The sequence below is a fragment of the Gloeophyllum trabeum genome, assembly GCF_000344685.1.
Source record: "Gloeophyllum trabeum ATCC 11539 unplaced genomic scaffold GLOTRscaffold_00011, whole genome shotgun sequence".
NCBI lineage: Eukaryota > Fungi > Basidiomycota > Agaricomycetes > Gloeophyllales > Gloeophyllaceae > Gloeophyllum > Gloeophyllum trabeum.
Genome location: NW_006920420.1, coordinates 1,338,256 through 1,354,061, shown reverse-complemented (window position 1 = coordinate 1,354,061; position 15,806 = coordinate 1,338,256). Strand labels below are relative to the sequence as shown.

Sequence of the window (15,806 nt, the reverse complement as noted above, 5' to 3'; positions counted from 1 at the left end):
CTTCGAGAGTTAATAGAGAACAGCCAGAGACTGTTCGGAGAGAGACGCAGCCTGAGCAAGCCAGCAGAAGATCGAAACCAACCACTGGCAACCAGCCAACCTGGCGTGGGAACGTCCAAATAAGGCAAATATTTTGAGACTGGAACTGTGAGCTGGAACATTCGTCTCTAGTCACTAACAATAAGTATACAGCTTCCCGGGTGGTGAAAAAGCTTCAGCTGGTCTGACAGCAGCGGCCTCGGCATAAAAGAGTGTTGATTTTTTCGATCATCTCTGCACGTGTGAAGACGCCGCCACGCACTGCCAGTACTACATATAGCTATATAGTACCGGAGCAGTCAGGCCTCACCGCCGCCACAGGCCCTCAGCAGGCCTTAGGATCCGACGCCAGGTATTTCACGATAACCCAGTTTGCATATACCGCACGGACAGCAACACACTTCCTAACCGAGCATACGTACCCAGATACAGGTATTTGTGCCGTCGCACGATGACGAAGATGTTGGCACCATACGGCACTTGGTGTTCGCCAGTCACTGCCGACGTAATCACCCAGAAAGTCAGTCTAGTTGTATTGTCCAAGCCCAGCGATCGGCGTGTGCAAAGACTGACTACGTCGGTCATCAGTGCACTACCGTGGTAGACGTTATCGTCGATCCTATCAGTTCTACGGTCTATAACCTCGAAGCCAGGCCTTCGGAAGGCGGAAGATGCGTAGTCCTCAAAACTGAGTCAGGTGAAGATGTCTTCGGGGAAGGATGGAACGCACGGAGCTCTGTTCAAGGATACGGTGGAGCTGCCGTGGTCGCATACTCCGACACTATTTACTTCTCACATCTCACCGATGCTCGTGTTTATCGAGTCAGCGCTGGAACGAAACCAGAACCAATTACTCCAGGTACACTCCCCGCACGTTTACTACAGGATTGGAGCCTGTATGCTGACCAACGCCACAGAGAACGCAAACCATTGTTTTACCGACTTCACCGTCCATCCTAGTGGCATATTTCTCGTAGCGATCCTTGAAGACCATACGAATCCCTCCCCTCCGGACATTATTACAACTCTATGTGTGATTAACACTCAGACAAAAGTTGTCTCGACCATTGCGTCAGGCGCTGACTTCTACGCCGCCCCTCGTTTCTCACCAGATGGCCAGTACATCGCCTGGCAACAGTGGTACCATCCTGATATGCCTTGGGAAGGGTCCGAGATTCACGTCGCAAAGGTGGCGTACGAGCCTGAGAAGGGGTCTCATCCGACTCTGACTGTAACGAACGCGAGATGCATTGCGGGCAGACCAGGAACCGTCGGTGTCATGTATCCCTTCTGGGCCTCAAAAGAGCACCTCATCTTTACTTGCGACGAGTCGGGCTACCAAAATCCGTGGTCTTATAGCGTAAGCTCTGATGCAGCAAAACCTATCTTCCCTGTGCCCGTTCAGGAGGACTTCAGCGAGCCTTCGTCTACCTTGGGTCATTCCACCGGGACAGCCTTAGACGATCAGACTTTGCTGTACAGCGCAATCCGAGACGGTCGTAGCATGCTGTACAGGATCGACATAGGTACAGGATCAAAGGAGGGGCTGCAATGCCCATTCGTACATGTATCATGGGTCCGGCGCGTGTCTGCAGGCACGGCCGCCTTCGTAGGCGCGAAGACTACCGAGCCAGCTCGCGTCGTGCGCTGCACTGTCGCTCCCACGGGACCAAGCGCGACATTCACGGATCTAAGCTCGACGACATCCGGCCCCAGTGCTCAGTTTCCGCGCTCCCTGGTCTCCGAGCCCCGACCCATGACGCTTCAGTTGCCCCCTAACAACGAACCACTGCACATAGTTTTCTATCCTCCGAATAATCCGAACTACGACGGTTCATCCACCGAGGGCGAGAGACCTCCGTGCGTGGTGAACGTACATGGTGGTCCGACCAGCAGATCGGTGCCAGCGTTGGATTGGATGAAGCAATATTTCACGAGTAGAGGCTGGGGATGGTATGCTCTCCCATGGTGCTTTAATCTCTTATATTCATAACTGCATTCGAAAATCAGGGTGGACGTTAACTTTCGCGGCTCGTCTGGGTACGGCCGCAAATATATGTGAGTGTCCATTTACCTTGTTTACGTTGTTGTGCTGATCCGGGGTAAAGCGAAAAGCTTGAAGGCAAGTGGGGAGTCGTAGATGTCCAGGACTGCGTCCGAGCAGCCGAGCATCTTGCCTCGACTCTCCAGCTAATTGACCCGAAGCGCACAGTCATCCGCGGAGGCTCCGGCGGGGGCTACACTACCTTGGCAGCTCTTTGCGGGGCCCCGGATGCATTCGCCGCCGGGACCTCCTTGTTTGGGATCTCGGACTTGAGCAAGTTGGCTGAAGACACGCATAAGTTTGAATTGCGGCGCATAGAGAAGTTGATAGGCGGCCGACCTGCGGACATTCCGGACGTATACCGAGAGAGATCACCGGTATTCCATGCTGATATGATCAAGGCGCCTTTGCTGGTGAGTAGGGCTCAAGGGTGTCGTTATATCATGAGTCGGACAAACGGCTTGAGTTGCTAACATTTTCTCCAGATCCTTCAGGGCTCTGAGGACAAGGCCGTCCCTCCGTCACAAGCCGAAAGCATGGTGGAAACCATCAGAAAGCGAGGGGGAAGGGTCGAATACATCCTTTTCGACGGCGAAGGTCACGGATTCAGGAAAGCCGAGAATCAGAAGAAAGCCTTGGAGAAAGAGCTCGGGTTCTACTGCGATGTACTCGGCATCAAAGTGGCTGAGGCAGCATAGCGGGTGACTCAGCCCAACTTAGCAGTACGCCTTGCCGTTGTCTGCAATCCCGCTGCTCGAGGTGTAGTCGTTGAACCTTTAGAAGTTAGCGATTATCGAAGCAGGTGAGAGCCTGCATGATGTATTCGTATTTACTACAGAGATCGAGATTGGATCAGATTCTTCCGTGAGTCAAGTCCACGAGGATTGCAACCCGAAGTCAAGAAATCCAGGCATCTCGAATGTATCATCGATAGCCTAGAGAACCGCGCGGCCGCGGGTAAGGCGGTTCCCGCGACGGCAGTGGAGGATACGGCGTACTAGCCCAGCCCGAACGTTGGGGAGGCGGATAGTATATTGGGTCACCAAGCCTAGGAGGATACCCTGCAGGGTCAACCTGGTAGGGTGCTAAGTGCGGGGCAGCTGGCGAAGGAGGGTATGGCGTCGTCGCAACTGCACCAGGAACGGCATAAGGGACGTGATATGGTGGTGTCGTTGAGGTTCCAGTAAATTGACCATCGTGCCTCGTTCCCGGAACAAGTGGGTACGGGCGGCGATGTAGGGGTCCATCTACAGCTCTACTGGGGAATCTGGCTTTCTTGCCTCCAGCGTCCGCATTTGTCCCTTCTAGCTCCGCTCGACGTCTCTTAAAGTAGGTCTTGGACGCGACGTACTGGCTAGAGCCAGCATCGCAAGGAAGCACTACCTTGTATCCAGGGGGAGGTTTCTTCCCGCGAAAGCGGACGAGTTCGATCACTCCTTGCTCATAGGCAAGACATACCGCGGCAACCTTTGCATCAGCCCCGCTCTTGTACTCCCTTGGCACCGTGAATGACCACGACAACTCTGATGTCGTGTCCAGAGTGACGGTGAAAATGCAGCCGCATGCTGTGATGCATGTAAATAGAGTGCCGAAAGAGAGCTGTAATACAATCTCCTCACCGTCAAGATCCGGCGGACATGTAAAATCCGTTTTCGAGTGTGGCCATTTCTCTAGCTCGGCATCAAGAAGTGCTAATACCCTCCCAGCCAGGCGCCTCATCTCTGAAGTCACTTTGCATGCGACCTCCTTTGCCACTGATGCGATATGTGCCTCCACACCCTGAATTGCTGCCACCAAGCAAACTGCATTCCTGACATCCACCTCTCTCTCCAAGACCGGCTCGACAATATAAGTAAGAGCCTGACTGGACGGTCGCGTCAGACGCAGTACACACCCAAAAAGGGTTCCGTCAGCGTTGGACTCCGATACTGGCGTGAGATCTGCGCGCAGTCGTCCATGAGCACGAGACATCTTCTTGCCCAGCCAATTGATGACGAAGTTGTGCCCTCTGGGATCTCTCCGAAGACTCATGGGTTCGGTAGGGTACGTAGGGAGGGACTTGGCAAACTCGTCTAAAGAAGCAAATCTTCTTCGTATTCGACTAGTCGAGGGATCGTCCTGATTCCTGAGGGTGCGTGGTGCTGGCTGCAGCTGCCCGTTTCCATGCTTGATGAAGTCAAGAACGCCCTGATCGATCGCAAGCATGGCGCATGCCATTTTCGCCTCTTCGTATGTCTTGTATGTGGGCTCGACAGAGTAGCTGCGCTGACACTCGGGCGTTAACTTCACCTGAAGCGCGCAGCCGAACGAGCCTGCGCAACGTGACAACCTATTCGACTGACTGGCAGGACGCTACTCACCGTAACAGAACCAGGAGGGCACGACCAGACCAGCCCTCCATTCCAGACAGCATTCCTCAATGCGCTTTACTGGTTTATACTCCTGTACGGGCTTCAATTCTGGCGTGACGCATGCACTAGGGTCCGACAACGAGAGACCTCCTGCATCGCCGGGCTGTTGTTCGCTACTGCTCTGAGGCTCATAACTACTAATCTGCGGAGCTACCTTTGTAATATCTTGAGGCGTTGCATACTTATTTAGACCGGACGATACATCCCAGGTGGGCTGCAGAGGCGGAGTGTCGACCGCCAAGTACTCCTGTAGAGGGATGGCACCGATCTTGAGGAGATTTTCGTGGACGACAGAGAGTGGCGAACGCTCAATCATCGACAAGTATCAGCCGCTTTAACGGAGTTCGCGTGCGCAGAGGTTTACAGGAGTACTAGTATAAAGAAGCGGCAACGTTGCATGGCTATAGCAGTCTGGAGAAAGCTCGGAACAATGATTTAGCGCCGACTAGGCGATGTGTGTGGCGAAGATCTAGAGTTGGTACACCACAGATACAGTGCTCGGGTTCGAATTTTATACACTGGGAATACTTACGACCATTTGGGCCGCACAGCGATTGAAAGGGTTTGGGGGATAATGTGATTTCGGCATCATCCTGTTTCGTAGTAATACACGCCGTCGTTGTTTGTTATTAATCCGTACTCATGGCACAACCTTCAATGCCTCTTCAAAATCCGCAATGATATCCTTGATGTTCTCAATTCCGACCGACACCTGTATTCAGTATTAACCCCAAGTAACAGGGAAGCGACATGAGCTTACCCGTATCAGATCAGGCGTAACACCTGACGCAAGCTGTTCCTCGGCATTCAGCTGCTGGTGTGTAGTAGTAGCCGGGTGGATCACCAAAGTCTTCGCATCCCCTGTGCTCGGCAAAGCGTTGAGAATACATAAGCTCCCGATGTGTCATATATATTCTGTACAAGTCGTACGTACCGACGTTGGCAGGATTTGAGGCTAACTTCAGCGAGTCGACGACTTTGGACCCGATATCTGCGTCGGCCTTAACACCGAAGCTCAAGACGCCTCCGAACGCGCCTTGTCTCAACAGCTTCTTTGCCAACTCGTGCGAGGCATGGGACGGAAGCCCTGTATACGACACCCACTTCACCTTCGGGTGTTGCTCCAGATATCTGGGCAAGCATCCCAGTTTGCACCATTAGTCTATACAACAGGACAGACAACCCACCTAGCCAAGGCCAACGCATTGTCAGAGTGCCTCTGGGCCCGCAAGCTGAGCGTCTCGAGTCCCTGCAGCAAGAGGAAGGCGGCGAAGGGGTTCATCGAGGCGCCCAGATCCCGGAGGATCTCTACCCGGACCTTAAGCGAGAAGGCTGCGGCCCCAAGGGTACTGAAGACGAGCCCATGGTACCCCTCAGAGGGCTCCGTGAACGAAGGGAACTTCCCTGATTTGGTCCAGTCGAATTTGCCTAGGGACATAGACTTGTAGAGGCGGCCGATGAGATGATGCTTGGGCTTGCTTACCTGAATCAACTATGACGCCGGCGATGGTGGTTCCGTGGCCACCGATCCATTTTGTGGCGCTGTGGACTATACCGGGGTTTGCTTCAGTTTCAGCGCAGAGATCAATGGTATACTACAGACCAACAATGTCGGCACCATAGTCTATAGGGCGAATAAGATATCCACCCATGCCAAAGGTGTTATCCACAATTAGTGGAATGCCATTATCGTGGGCAACCTAGCAATGTAGTCGTCTACGGATATGGTATCGAAGTATCAGAGATAAGAGACGTACCTTTGCGAGATCGGGAAGAGGAGAGATGTTGTACTTCGGGTTCCCGATGCTCTCCACATATATTGCCTTCGTATGTTCGTCTATGGCGGCGGCGAAAGCGGCGGGATCGTCAGAGAGGACGAATTTTACCTTGATGCCGTATTTCTTGAGTAACACTAGACAACTCTCAGATCAGATGCTGTAGGTACGATTACGCGTTAGTACCAACCTTTAAACTGATTGTATGTCTTCGACGGGATGTCAGCAGCTCATGGCTATCGAAAGCCCAAAATATGACGTACACCGCCGTAGAGGTAAGACCTGAAATCGAGTACGGTAAGTCTACGTTACGCGAATCGAGCAGGCGTGATATTTACGTGGAAACTATGTTATCTCCTACGCCCGCAATGGCAGAGATAGCCATGAATTGAGCAGATTGGCCGCTGGCGGTGGCCACCGCGCCGACGCCTCCCTCGAGCGCCGCGATGCGCTTCTCAAATACGCTCTAGCGAGATGAGTCGTGTCGGTTTAGCTCCCCATCATGTACAGAAACTTGAGGTGAAATCGACCTACCACTGTAGGGTTCTCGATGCGTGAGTATATATAACCTTCAGTCCTATATTCGCAAATTTAAGACGATCACAAGAGAGTGGCAAGTGACGAGTTAGTGTACCTGAGACCGAATAGGTCCGCGCCATGCTATGCACGATGGTGTCTCAGCGTCTAGCTATATAACTGACGGCAAACAGAACAAACCTGCGAGTTGTTGAAGGCAAAACTAGTGCTAGCATAGATAGGTGGTGCGCGGGCATTGGTTGCTGGGTCTATATCTTGCCCCGCGTGAAGCTGCAGCGTCTCAAATTCCGGCTCTCTTCGTCATTCATCAGCCAAAACTGTTTCGCAACAGCTCTGCTACTTGCCTGTAGAACCGGTTGGTGGCCATATTGGAAGGAGGAACCCCGTGCAGTGATCCAGGGAAGTCTTCGTGAACGCTCCCGCACTACAAATATAAGTACAGGGATCGATGAGCACATGACGCGACTCTGCTTGAAAGCACGCCATTCTCGCAGACATCTTGCGTATGGGCTATGCCATAAGGGAGACGTCTGCGCGGCGGCGGGTGCTGTAGGCACTCACTGTCGGTGCTCAAGATATGTTTATGGCGTGTTTGTGGCGTGTCGCTTGCCACATACTGATCGTCGGGACTCGGGATAGTTACCGGATGCGGGCCGGTGGCGCTACTAAGATTCAAGCACCATGTCCAACCTATGTCCGAGACTCGGACGTTGAACTCGCACTGGGTACATCACCCATATTGAGCATGCACAAAACTTTGAAAATAATCAGTCAAAGGTCAAACTTCTTTCATGATTGTCCATTGCACAGTCAGTGAAATGAATTAGAATAATACTACTTTTGAGTGCGCAAAAATTTGATTGTGACACAGGATATGATCTTTGTTCAGCACTGTTCAATGAACTTTCATTTGTTTTGCAAGGCAACACTATGAACAAAATTTGACCTTTGTCCGGTTCCTTTCACACTTTCTCGGTGGCTCAATATGGGTATTGTACCCAGTGTCGCAGGACACACCAAATGGTTCTAATGTTGCTGTGACAGAAAAGGTAGGAGCTCAGTTTGGATGATCTTGTTCCTAGAACATACCGAAAGGAGATATGTTACTTTCTGACACATGAGAACGTTCACTCCAAAAAGGTCTGCCAGTGAGTACAAGTACCTTCGTTTTTGTACTCACGCTGGTTCCTCTATCTGACATCCTCTTTCTACTCTCACTGTCTATCATGGCGCAGAAGTTGGCTCCGTACGGTACTTGGACATCGCCTATAACAGCAGAGTTAATCACGCAGAGTGTCAGTCTGTTCCACTAGGCGCTGAAGAGTGTGGCCATGATTACAACAATACTCACAATTAGACCATCAATATAACCGACGTCTTGGTGGATCCTGTCACTGGTGCTATATATCACCTGGAAGAACGTCCGTCGGAGGAAGGACGTGCCGTAGTCGTTGAGACTAGGACAGGCCAAGACGTCTTCGGGCACTGGAGTGCACGAACGGGAGTGCAAGAATACGGTGGAGCGGCCGTGACCGCGTACGGAGGCTTTGTCTATTTCTCGCATGTGGTCGACAACCGAGTGTATCGAGTCAAGAAAGGAGAAGCACCGGAAGCCGTAACTCCAGGTGCGATGGCACCCCACTGCACAGACAGGATATCTTACATCGATATATAGATTATCCCAGCCATCGCTTCGCCGATTTTGCCGTACATCCCCGGTACCCAAGTCTGCTGGTGGCCATCCTTGAAGATCACACCAAACCCGAACCGGCGAACGTGGTCACCCAGCTCTGCATCATCGACACGGACGCGAAGAGCGTCACACCCGTCGTATCCGGGGCCGACTTCTACGCTGTCCCTCGTTTCTCCCCGTCCGGGACGCACCTGACCTGGCAACAATGGTTCCATCCCGACATGCCCTGGGAAGGCGCCGAGATACATATCGCGCCCGTGACCGTACAAGATGGTCAGCTGCACGTCGCTGGGTCCACATATGTTGCTGGAAAGCGCAAGGAAATTAGCGCCACCTATCCCTTCTGGTGCTCTGACGATTTGCTGATCTTTACATCGGACGAAGCTGGTTATCATAACCCCTGGACATACCGTGTCTCTGCGGACAAAGCCGACGCTTTACTACCTACCGTCGTCGAGGAGGACTTCAGTGAAGCAGCGTGGTGGCTCGGTGGATCATACGGGGCTCCCCTTGACGACGGGACCGCGTTACTAACCGCGTTCAGGGATGGGCGTAGTGTCCTCTACATTGCAGACGTAAGGAATGCTGCCTTGACCGAAGTCGACTGTCCATATGTGAACGTGGAGCATATACGCCATGTCGGTGCGGACCAGGTCGTCTTCGTGGGTAGCAAGAGCACGGAACGGCCCAGCGTCGTGCAATGTACCCTCCTGCCGCCCCTCGAAAGTCACATACACCACGCTGAAGAGTTCAGCTACTGCCGCGGACGCGGCACTCCCGTCTGCTATCATCTCCCTGCCTCAACCGCTGAAGCTAAGTGTGCCCCCGGACGACGAGCCGGTGCACGTCGTGTTCTACCCGCCCACGAATCCCGAGTATGCCGGCTCTGATCAGGCAGGGGAAAAGCCACCGTGCGTCGTGAACGTTCACGGGGGTCCTAACTGGAAAGAGTACCAGTGGTTGGACTGGATAAAGCAGTACTTCACCAGTCGGGGCTGGGCTTGGTAACGTTACACCTTGGGTATAGTCTATGTTTCTACTCACTCATCGCAGGCTTGATGTCAACTATGGGGGCTCAACCGGATACGGACGGAAATACCTGTGAGTGAAACCGAGCCCGACGATATCAGTGGCTTACCAAGAGAGTAGCGACCGTCTCTTGGGAAAGTGGGGCATCGTCGACGTGCAGGACTGCGTTCGCGCCTCCCGGCTCCTCGCCGCTCCGCCCTACTCTCTAATTGATCCCGCCCGGGTGGTCATCCGCGGCGCATCCGCCGGAGGGTACACCGTGCTCGAGGCGTTATCGACGTTCCCGGATGCGTTCGCGGCGGGGACGAGCAATTATGGCGTGTCGGACGTCGCTGGTCTCGCAAACGACACGCACAAGTACGAGTCACACTATATGGAAAAGATGATGGCGGGGACCCCCGCTGAGATCCCTGAGGTTTATAAGGCGAGGTCTCCGATTTACCATGCTGAGAAGATCAAGTCCCCTCTCCTGGTGAGTGTCCGCTGCTGTTTTGTATTACATTGACGTCCGTAGATTGAGCCTTGCTTGTGTGCAGATCATTCATGGCAAGATAGACCCGATTGTCCCGTACAAGCAGGCTGAAGAGATTGCTCAGAATATTCGGCGCCGCGTTGGGCGAGTGGACTATGTCCTATTTGAGGACGAGGGACATATCTGGCAGAAGGCGAAGAATATCAAGTTCGCGCTCGAGAGGGAGATTGGATTTTACGAAGGCGTGTTGGGTTTGCGGAAATAGTAGTCAATGTCGATGGAGTCGACCTTGAATCTCAGAATCTGCTGTACTACTACTACACGCCCAGTCTAAAAAAGGGTTTCGGCAAGGTCAGACGCCAGACCCCACCAGGCCCTACGCGTGACATCGACTCGATATAAAAACCGAGGATCAACTTGGCCTCTACTTGACTCGTATGTCGAGTCAAGGTCGGAGTCGGGCATCAAGCTGACATCCGGGCTGGACAACGAGAAAGCAGGTTTTCTGGCCAGCGGGCTTTCACATTTCATACAGCTGCTTGATTTTATTGCTCCTTGAATATGAATAAGAAAATGAAGCATATATTGCAATGCTATCTATAGCTACAGACACTGTGTATATACAGTACATATAATCTTGTAAATACCAAACTACCTGTCGCAGTCACACCTATTAGAGCCCGCCTGCCACAATGAAACAGCACATTCTGCACATGATCATGAGCATAGACCATGATGATATTACAATACACGTACCCGATTCACCCTGACCCCAGACGCACTCCACCGACCAAAGCTCAATATTTGAGTGAATAAGATATCCTTCCGAGTGTTCCTGTATGAATGTCAGTGACGTGTCGGGGAAAGTTCGTCATCACTTACCAGTTAGCAATGAATGTTGGACGTCGCAGCCAGAGCTCTGTCACCCAGGCAGTCCACTGTCTCGTGGTGCGGCGGACGGGCGAGTGAGCGACAAGGAGCGGGAGATCGGAGCGAGAATGAGAGTGAAAGACGGAGTTGAAGAAGTGGAACGACTTGAACCACGGGTGAAGTCGCTCAAGTTCAATCTCCGCTCGAATTCAGTTCGCGTCAGACACGTCCTGTCCTTGAATTTCTCTAAGTCCCACAAACAGATAGTGGGGACTTGTGTAGCACTCCTTACGCCGTAGTACTACATCTGTTCTGGTTACTCTAATCAATCTTATTAATACCTAAAATACTTTGAGGGCTCAAGTCATCCTGTAGTCCAAGGTACAGCCTTTATATGCAGCGCAAGGTATCATCTCTACCTGAGGTTACAAGCTAATGCCCAGTAAAGCCCAAAGAGGATGTCAACTCGGTATCAGGGCGGTCTTGCTCAGATATCCCTCGCTAAGTCTCAAGAAGACGCCGCTCTGACCTCAGCGCTGACATCTCAAATGATGGCGCACACATCTCTGGGCAGAAATGCCGAAACAAGGTAACGTCGGGGTCTACCGGGCCTTCCGAAGCGAGGTCGACGCGAGACCTCGGCTGCGACCTCACGAGAACCTTACGACGCATTGGGCGTGTAGTAGTCTGGTCTTTCGCTTTGTGATCTAAATTATACGCGTGCCAAGCGTGGCGTTCCCAATGGGCGCTAAATCGATGACCCGTCTCTCCGTTGGACTGCTAACTACATGGACACGAAGTCCATGCCACTGCTGTGGAATACTGTGTGTCTTGCACTGCTACCGGTACTTGACTTCAGCTTGAAACTCGGTGCATGGCTGAACGTTCCCCGCTCACTGTCATCCATGAAAACCTATCGAAGATTGGTGCTATTCCTCTGGAGGAATACCTCGCTGCCGACCTTCCCACTTTCCAGCCGGTCTGGGATGTCTCCTCCGGCTTCAACAAGTATTCGACGCCTACTGGTGATTTGAAGCTGATCTCGCAGAGAGCGGGTGATGAATGTCAAAGCGATGGCGAGCTGCATCCCAGTGATTCTGCGAGACTCTCGCGTACCGACACGTCTAGTGAACCTAATGCTCAAGAGCCGGACACTCAGACGGAAGATGGACCAGTCATGCGCATTGCAAATTGCTGCACGGAATGGAGGGCTGGTTTGGTTGAGCCTACTTGGTTGCCAATGCACCGGTATGGCGAGAGACTCCGTACGTGTTTTTCTACGCACGAGTCGAATAGTCGTCATATTTCGCAGGTATGTTCGGTTGTGCACTCCAGATCAAGTTGAGTCCCGAATGTCAGCGCGGTTACTCCGTCGATATTCTATACCGTACCCTCGAAGATGCCACAAGAGCGTGTGCTACCCTGGCGATTGACCAGGGCGTGCTTGACTTCATAAAGTATGGAAACGGCCAGCTGCAGCCAACGCCGCGCACTTCACGGAGTTTGGACGATGTCTCGACTGATCGGACACGAAGGAGATTCGCATCGATACAAGAGTTCGCCGAATCGATTGGAAACCCAAAGACGGACCACATCCCCACCAATTGGCTGAACAAGATAATGACACGTGCTCATGGGGGCTTGCAGGCAAAGTTCATAGTGATATCAGAACCTACCAGTACCACGGCCTGCCCTGGCTATCTACATGGCTGCGTACTGCGTCTGACGCGGCCGTCCGGTCAGCCTCTCACGTACATCCTTGAGCCCGTCTTGCAGAAGCAAGAGGACGTTAAGAATGCAGTCTGCCTGGTGGCGGCGACGCAAGGTGTGGAGGACTATATCGCATCCGTCGCAAAGGAGGTCGAAAGTAGGGTGACGCCTGAGATGAGACGGCTGGCACACGACACCGTTTTACCGCTCCTCACTGCCGAAGTCAAGGCACTACCTTCCGCGAAAATTGAGTACAAGTACTCTCGATCCCATGATGGTAAGCAGACTGTATACCATCTCCGTCTCCTTACCAACTAACGTACGTCGCAGCATGCGGCTGCACTATGAACGTCAGTTTTGCTAACCCCTACTCAATGCCAGAATGCTCGCGATCGTTTACCGTTTCAGTGGAATATAAAGGCGCAACCGATGCGAAAGTCGCCGCGCTCTGTCGTGCCTATGAGGAAGGAGTGATAGAGTTTCTTCGCTTTCGTGGTCAGAAACCTTCACCCCAATCTAAGACTGACCTTGCTGTCGCTGGGCCCAGCAGCCAGGCCACCGCGTCAAACAGACTCGGTAGGAAGCGCAGAGCGGAGGAGGAGGGGACGCATGCGAACGCTTCAGGCAATAAGAAAGCCAAATCTGTCATGATCAGTGGCGCTCCCGCCGAATCCGTGCGACGAGGAAAGAGGCGCGAAGACCTACGGGCTAGGTCCTCTGCGATACAAACAGGCTCAGCACCGCCTTATCATGTCCCTTATGCCATTCCTGGTGCTGTTGCAATAACTCCGTACCCTCCTCCAACGATTGCACCGCACCCCGCTCAGTTTAGCCATCCAGGTTACCCTCCTGTGTATGGCCCGCCTGTACACTATCCCGCTCCACCTCCACCTCCACCCTGGCCGAGGGGGCTATACCCTCCCATGCCTCCTCCGGGGGAACCTCCGGGTGCGCGGTCGCGCAGCTCTTATGGCTATCGATGAGAGTTTCGCTTCTGGGTGTCAGTCCATATTACTTGGCATATCTTCGCAGTGGACGTTCCGCGGCCAGTCCCTCTCCCTCAATATGTCTGCATTGGCTGTTTCAAGGAGGTGATGACGTCCGTGGAACCTAATTAATGGGGTTAGGGCGCGTAGTGCATACAGATATACCTACTACCATGCGCTCTCATACCTTTTCTGACACTTGATTCGCTTGTGTAGGTAGGCCGATCGTGCATGGCAACTTGTACTGAATCACTTGTACTGAATCAGAGCCTTCGACTAGAAATATCAATGTCATGTGAAGTCGGGGAGGACACCGGCCTATATCCTGATGTCTCAGAGATCAGCTTCGCTGGTGGACATCTTGTTGGTCAACGGTCTGATGCTGATTACACGACTCGAATTGCTGTAGGAAGCTGCGATAGCTTGCATATGGCGGGATGCCAGGACGTAGACATCGCGCGCATCGCCACTACTAGAAGCCCGCTCTGCGGCAAGCCCCGCTGCCAACGAGTCCTATAAATTGAACGCCGCACCTTGGTTGCGACAGACATCTTCAGAGTGCGTCGCTGAACATCATGCCTCGTAAACGTGAGCCATACAAAGGCCACCAAAGTAAATTAGTGGTCGCCGTCGACATAGGGACCACGTTCACTGCGGCCTCCTTCTGTATTTTGGAGCCTGGAGTGGTACCAGAATTTCGCGAGGTACGTGGTTGTTATTTCCCCATGGTGGAATATGCTTAAGGATATTCTGAAGGTGCTTCGCTGGAAGAAACAGGTTCGTTGTTTATTCGTTGCCCCGCCCAATTGGAAGTGATTTACTGATTGGCTCGTTACGTCGTTCAGAAAGTCCCGGATGCCAAAGTGCCTTCGGTCATCTACTACAACAAGCAAGGCCAAGTGCAGGCATTTGCAGCCGAGACAGATGAGGAAGAGGTCATCGCCGAGGCTGAATTACGGGATTGGGAAAAGAGTCAGTGGTGAGTGCTCTTCCAATACGGGAAATTCCACTCTTCCCAGACATGACAAAGGTTCAAACTCCACTTGCGACCTGGTTACCTCCCGGTGGTACCTGGGCTGTCGGTGCCTCCACTCCCTGCAAGGAAAACGGTGGTTGATGCCATCACTGATTTTCTTCGATATGTGAAGGAGGAGGTTATAGAAAGCATAGCTTCCTCGTGCGGAGTTGGGAAGGCTTCGTGGATGAGGCTCAGATCTACTCTGAGACTTGTACTCACAACACCGAACGGCTGGGAAGGTAAGCAGCAGCATCGAATGAGGGTAGCCGCCATACAAGCTGGGTTTGTGGGAAAGGATGACGGAAACAGCGTGCAGTTTCTTTCGGAACCGGAGGTGCGAAGCGAATTTTTCTTATGGACGTGACGCTCACTACATTCCTCTTAGGCGGCAGTGTTATACGCAATTGAAACGGGTAGCATGGATGACTGGCTCAAGGTATGTTCACTGCTTCTGATATCCCCTACTTCGCTAACATGTCTTTCCTGCCAAAGAAAGATTCACATCTTCTCGTATGTGATTGCGGAGGTAAGAAGGTCAAATGTATACCGCTGTCTCGCTCAACTGCAAATTTTTTGCCCTTAGGTGGTACGATCGACGTCACGTAAGTGATCACAGTCCCGCAGAATTAGGTTGCCTTTGCCGACGTTCCATACCAGTGGCTATCGGGTAAAGGAAGTCGAACCTCTGTGGTTAGAGGAGACAACAATGCCTAAGTGTATGCTTTCTGCCTGATCTTGATAGATGAGAGAGAGAGAGAGAGAGAGATTCTTTGTATTTATACTGCGAGCAGGCGAACTACTACTAGCGCCAAGGCACAGTACTACTCTACGTAGCGATAAATAGTGATAAATATTTACAACTGAGTTTCAGGAAAACTGTAATAGAGTCCACTATCAACGAGCAGAGTCTTAATGTGTGCGGTTGGGTGTGCAGGGGAGGTCAGCAGAGAGGGTCAAGGTATCATAAGCATAAGAGCATAGAATAATTCCATAGAATAGGTCAAGTAGATGGACGTCTCCTGCGCCTCCGTGTCTGTCCTCGGTTATGCGCCAACGATGGTTCATCTGTCTGTGGATCTGAGTAGACATCGGTATTCGGTGCTACGAAGCGGTCGTCGCCGGACTTGGTGAATGCGCCTGTTTTCGCAATGAAGCGGGAGAGTGCTTTGATACCCGAAGACGTACCCAGGATGTCGCCTACCGTGGGTTGCGAGATGGGCGA

At 52.5% G+C, this 15,806-nt stretch overlaps 6 protein-coding genes across 6 annotated transcripts in view; 4 read left to right on the top strand and 2 right to left on the bottom strand.

Annotated features, from left to right (window-relative positions):
* Nucleotides 1-490: 490 nt before the first annotated feature.
* On the top strand, nt 491-2,860 carry GLOTRDRAFT_122486 (alpha/beta-hydrolase; the record flags this gene model as incomplete). Its single annotated transcript, XM_007870386.1, has 6 exons — nt 491-559; nt 628-898; nt 957-1,992; nt 2,050-2,097; nt 2,148-2,496; nt 2,569-2,860. 6 exons carry the CDS (start codon nt 491-493, stop codon nt 2,779-2,781), a joined length of 1,986 nt encoding a protein of 661 aa, XP_007868577.1. The 3' UTR covers nt 2,782-2,860.
* Nucleotides 2,861-3,122: 262 nt separating this feature from the next.
* GLOTRDRAFT_95286 (uncharacterized protein) lies at nt 3,123-4,810 on the bottom strand (the record flags this gene model as incomplete). The annotated part of the gene is made up of 5 exons (XM_007870385.1): nt 3,123-3,131; nt 3,158-3,648; nt 3,703-3,947; nt 3,978-4,395; nt 4,444-4,810. The coding sequence occupies 5 exons, from the start codon at nt 4,808-4,810 to the stop codon at nt 3,123-3,125; spliced, it is 1,530 nt and encodes a 509-aa protein (XP_007868576.1).
* A 21-nt stretch (nt 4,811-4,831) lies between these two features.
* Nucleotides 4,832-7,203, bottom strand: GLOTRDRAFT_117303 (O-acetylhomoserine ami). The gene is made up of 14 exons (XM_007870384.1): nt 7,151-7,203; nt 6,987-7,101; nt 6,904-6,929; nt 6,804-6,846; nt 6,608-6,735; nt 6,533-6,551; nt 6,460-6,478; nt 6,252-6,406; nt 6,098-6,194; nt 5,978-6,043; nt 5,682-5,922; nt 5,429-5,625; nt 5,255-5,355; nt 4,832-5,206 (listed from the first exon to the last, which is right to left on the bottom strand). The coding sequence occupies exons 1-14, from the start codon at nt 7,171-7,173 to the stop codon at nt 5,135-5,137; spliced, it is 1,302 nt and encodes a 433-aa protein (XP_007868575.1). The 5' UTR covers nt 7,174-7,203; the 3' UTR covers nt 4,832-5,134.
* An 829-nt stretch (nt 7,204-8,032) lies between these two features.
* Nucleotides 8,033-10,265, top strand: GLOTRDRAFT_46210 (alpha/beta-hydrolase; the record flags this gene model as incomplete). The annotated part of the gene is made up of 7 exons (XM_007870039.1): nt 8,033-8,101; nt 8,164-8,431; nt 8,482-9,165; nt 9,254-9,503; nt 9,553-9,600; nt 9,649-10,000; nt 10,065-10,265. The coding sequence occupies 7 exons, from the start codon at nt 8,033-8,035 to the stop codon at nt 10,263-10,265; spliced, it is 1,872 nt and encodes a 623-aa protein (XP_007868230.1).
* Nucleotides 10,266-11,744: 1,479 nt separating this feature from the next.
* GLOTRDRAFT_140149 (uncharacterized protein) lies at nt 11,745-13,610 on the top strand (the record flags this gene model as incomplete). Its single annotated transcript, XM_007870383.1, has 3 exons — nt 11,745-12,135; nt 12,183-12,857; nt 12,911-13,610. The coding sequence occupies 3 exons, from the start codon at nt 11,745-11,747 to the stop codon at nt 13,561-13,563; spliced, it is 1,719 nt and encodes a 572-aa protein (XP_007868574.1). The 3' UTR covers nt 13,564-13,610.
* A 531-nt stretch (nt 13,611-14,141) lies between these two features.
* Nucleotides 14,142-15,806, top strand: part of GLOTRDRAFT_95283 (uncharacterized protein) — a gene marked incomplete at both ends in the record, with an annotated part of 4,395 nt that continues 2,730 nt past the window's right edge. Inside the window, 7 exons of the mRNA XM_007870382.1 lie at nt 14,142-14,270; nt 14,323-14,343; nt 14,412-14,545; nt 14,597-14,918; nt 14,970-15,020; nt 15,077-15,110; nt 15,168-15,186. Coding sequence (XP_007868573.1) covers nt 14,142-14,270; nt 14,323-14,343; nt 14,412-14,545; nt 14,597-14,918; nt 14,970-15,020; nt 15,077-15,110; nt 15,168-15,186 — 710 coding nt within the window. The remainder of the gene's footprint in view (nt 14,271-14,322; nt 14,344-14,411; nt 14,546-14,596; nt 14,919-14,969; nt 15,021-15,076; nt 15,111-15,167; nt 15,187-15,806) is intronic.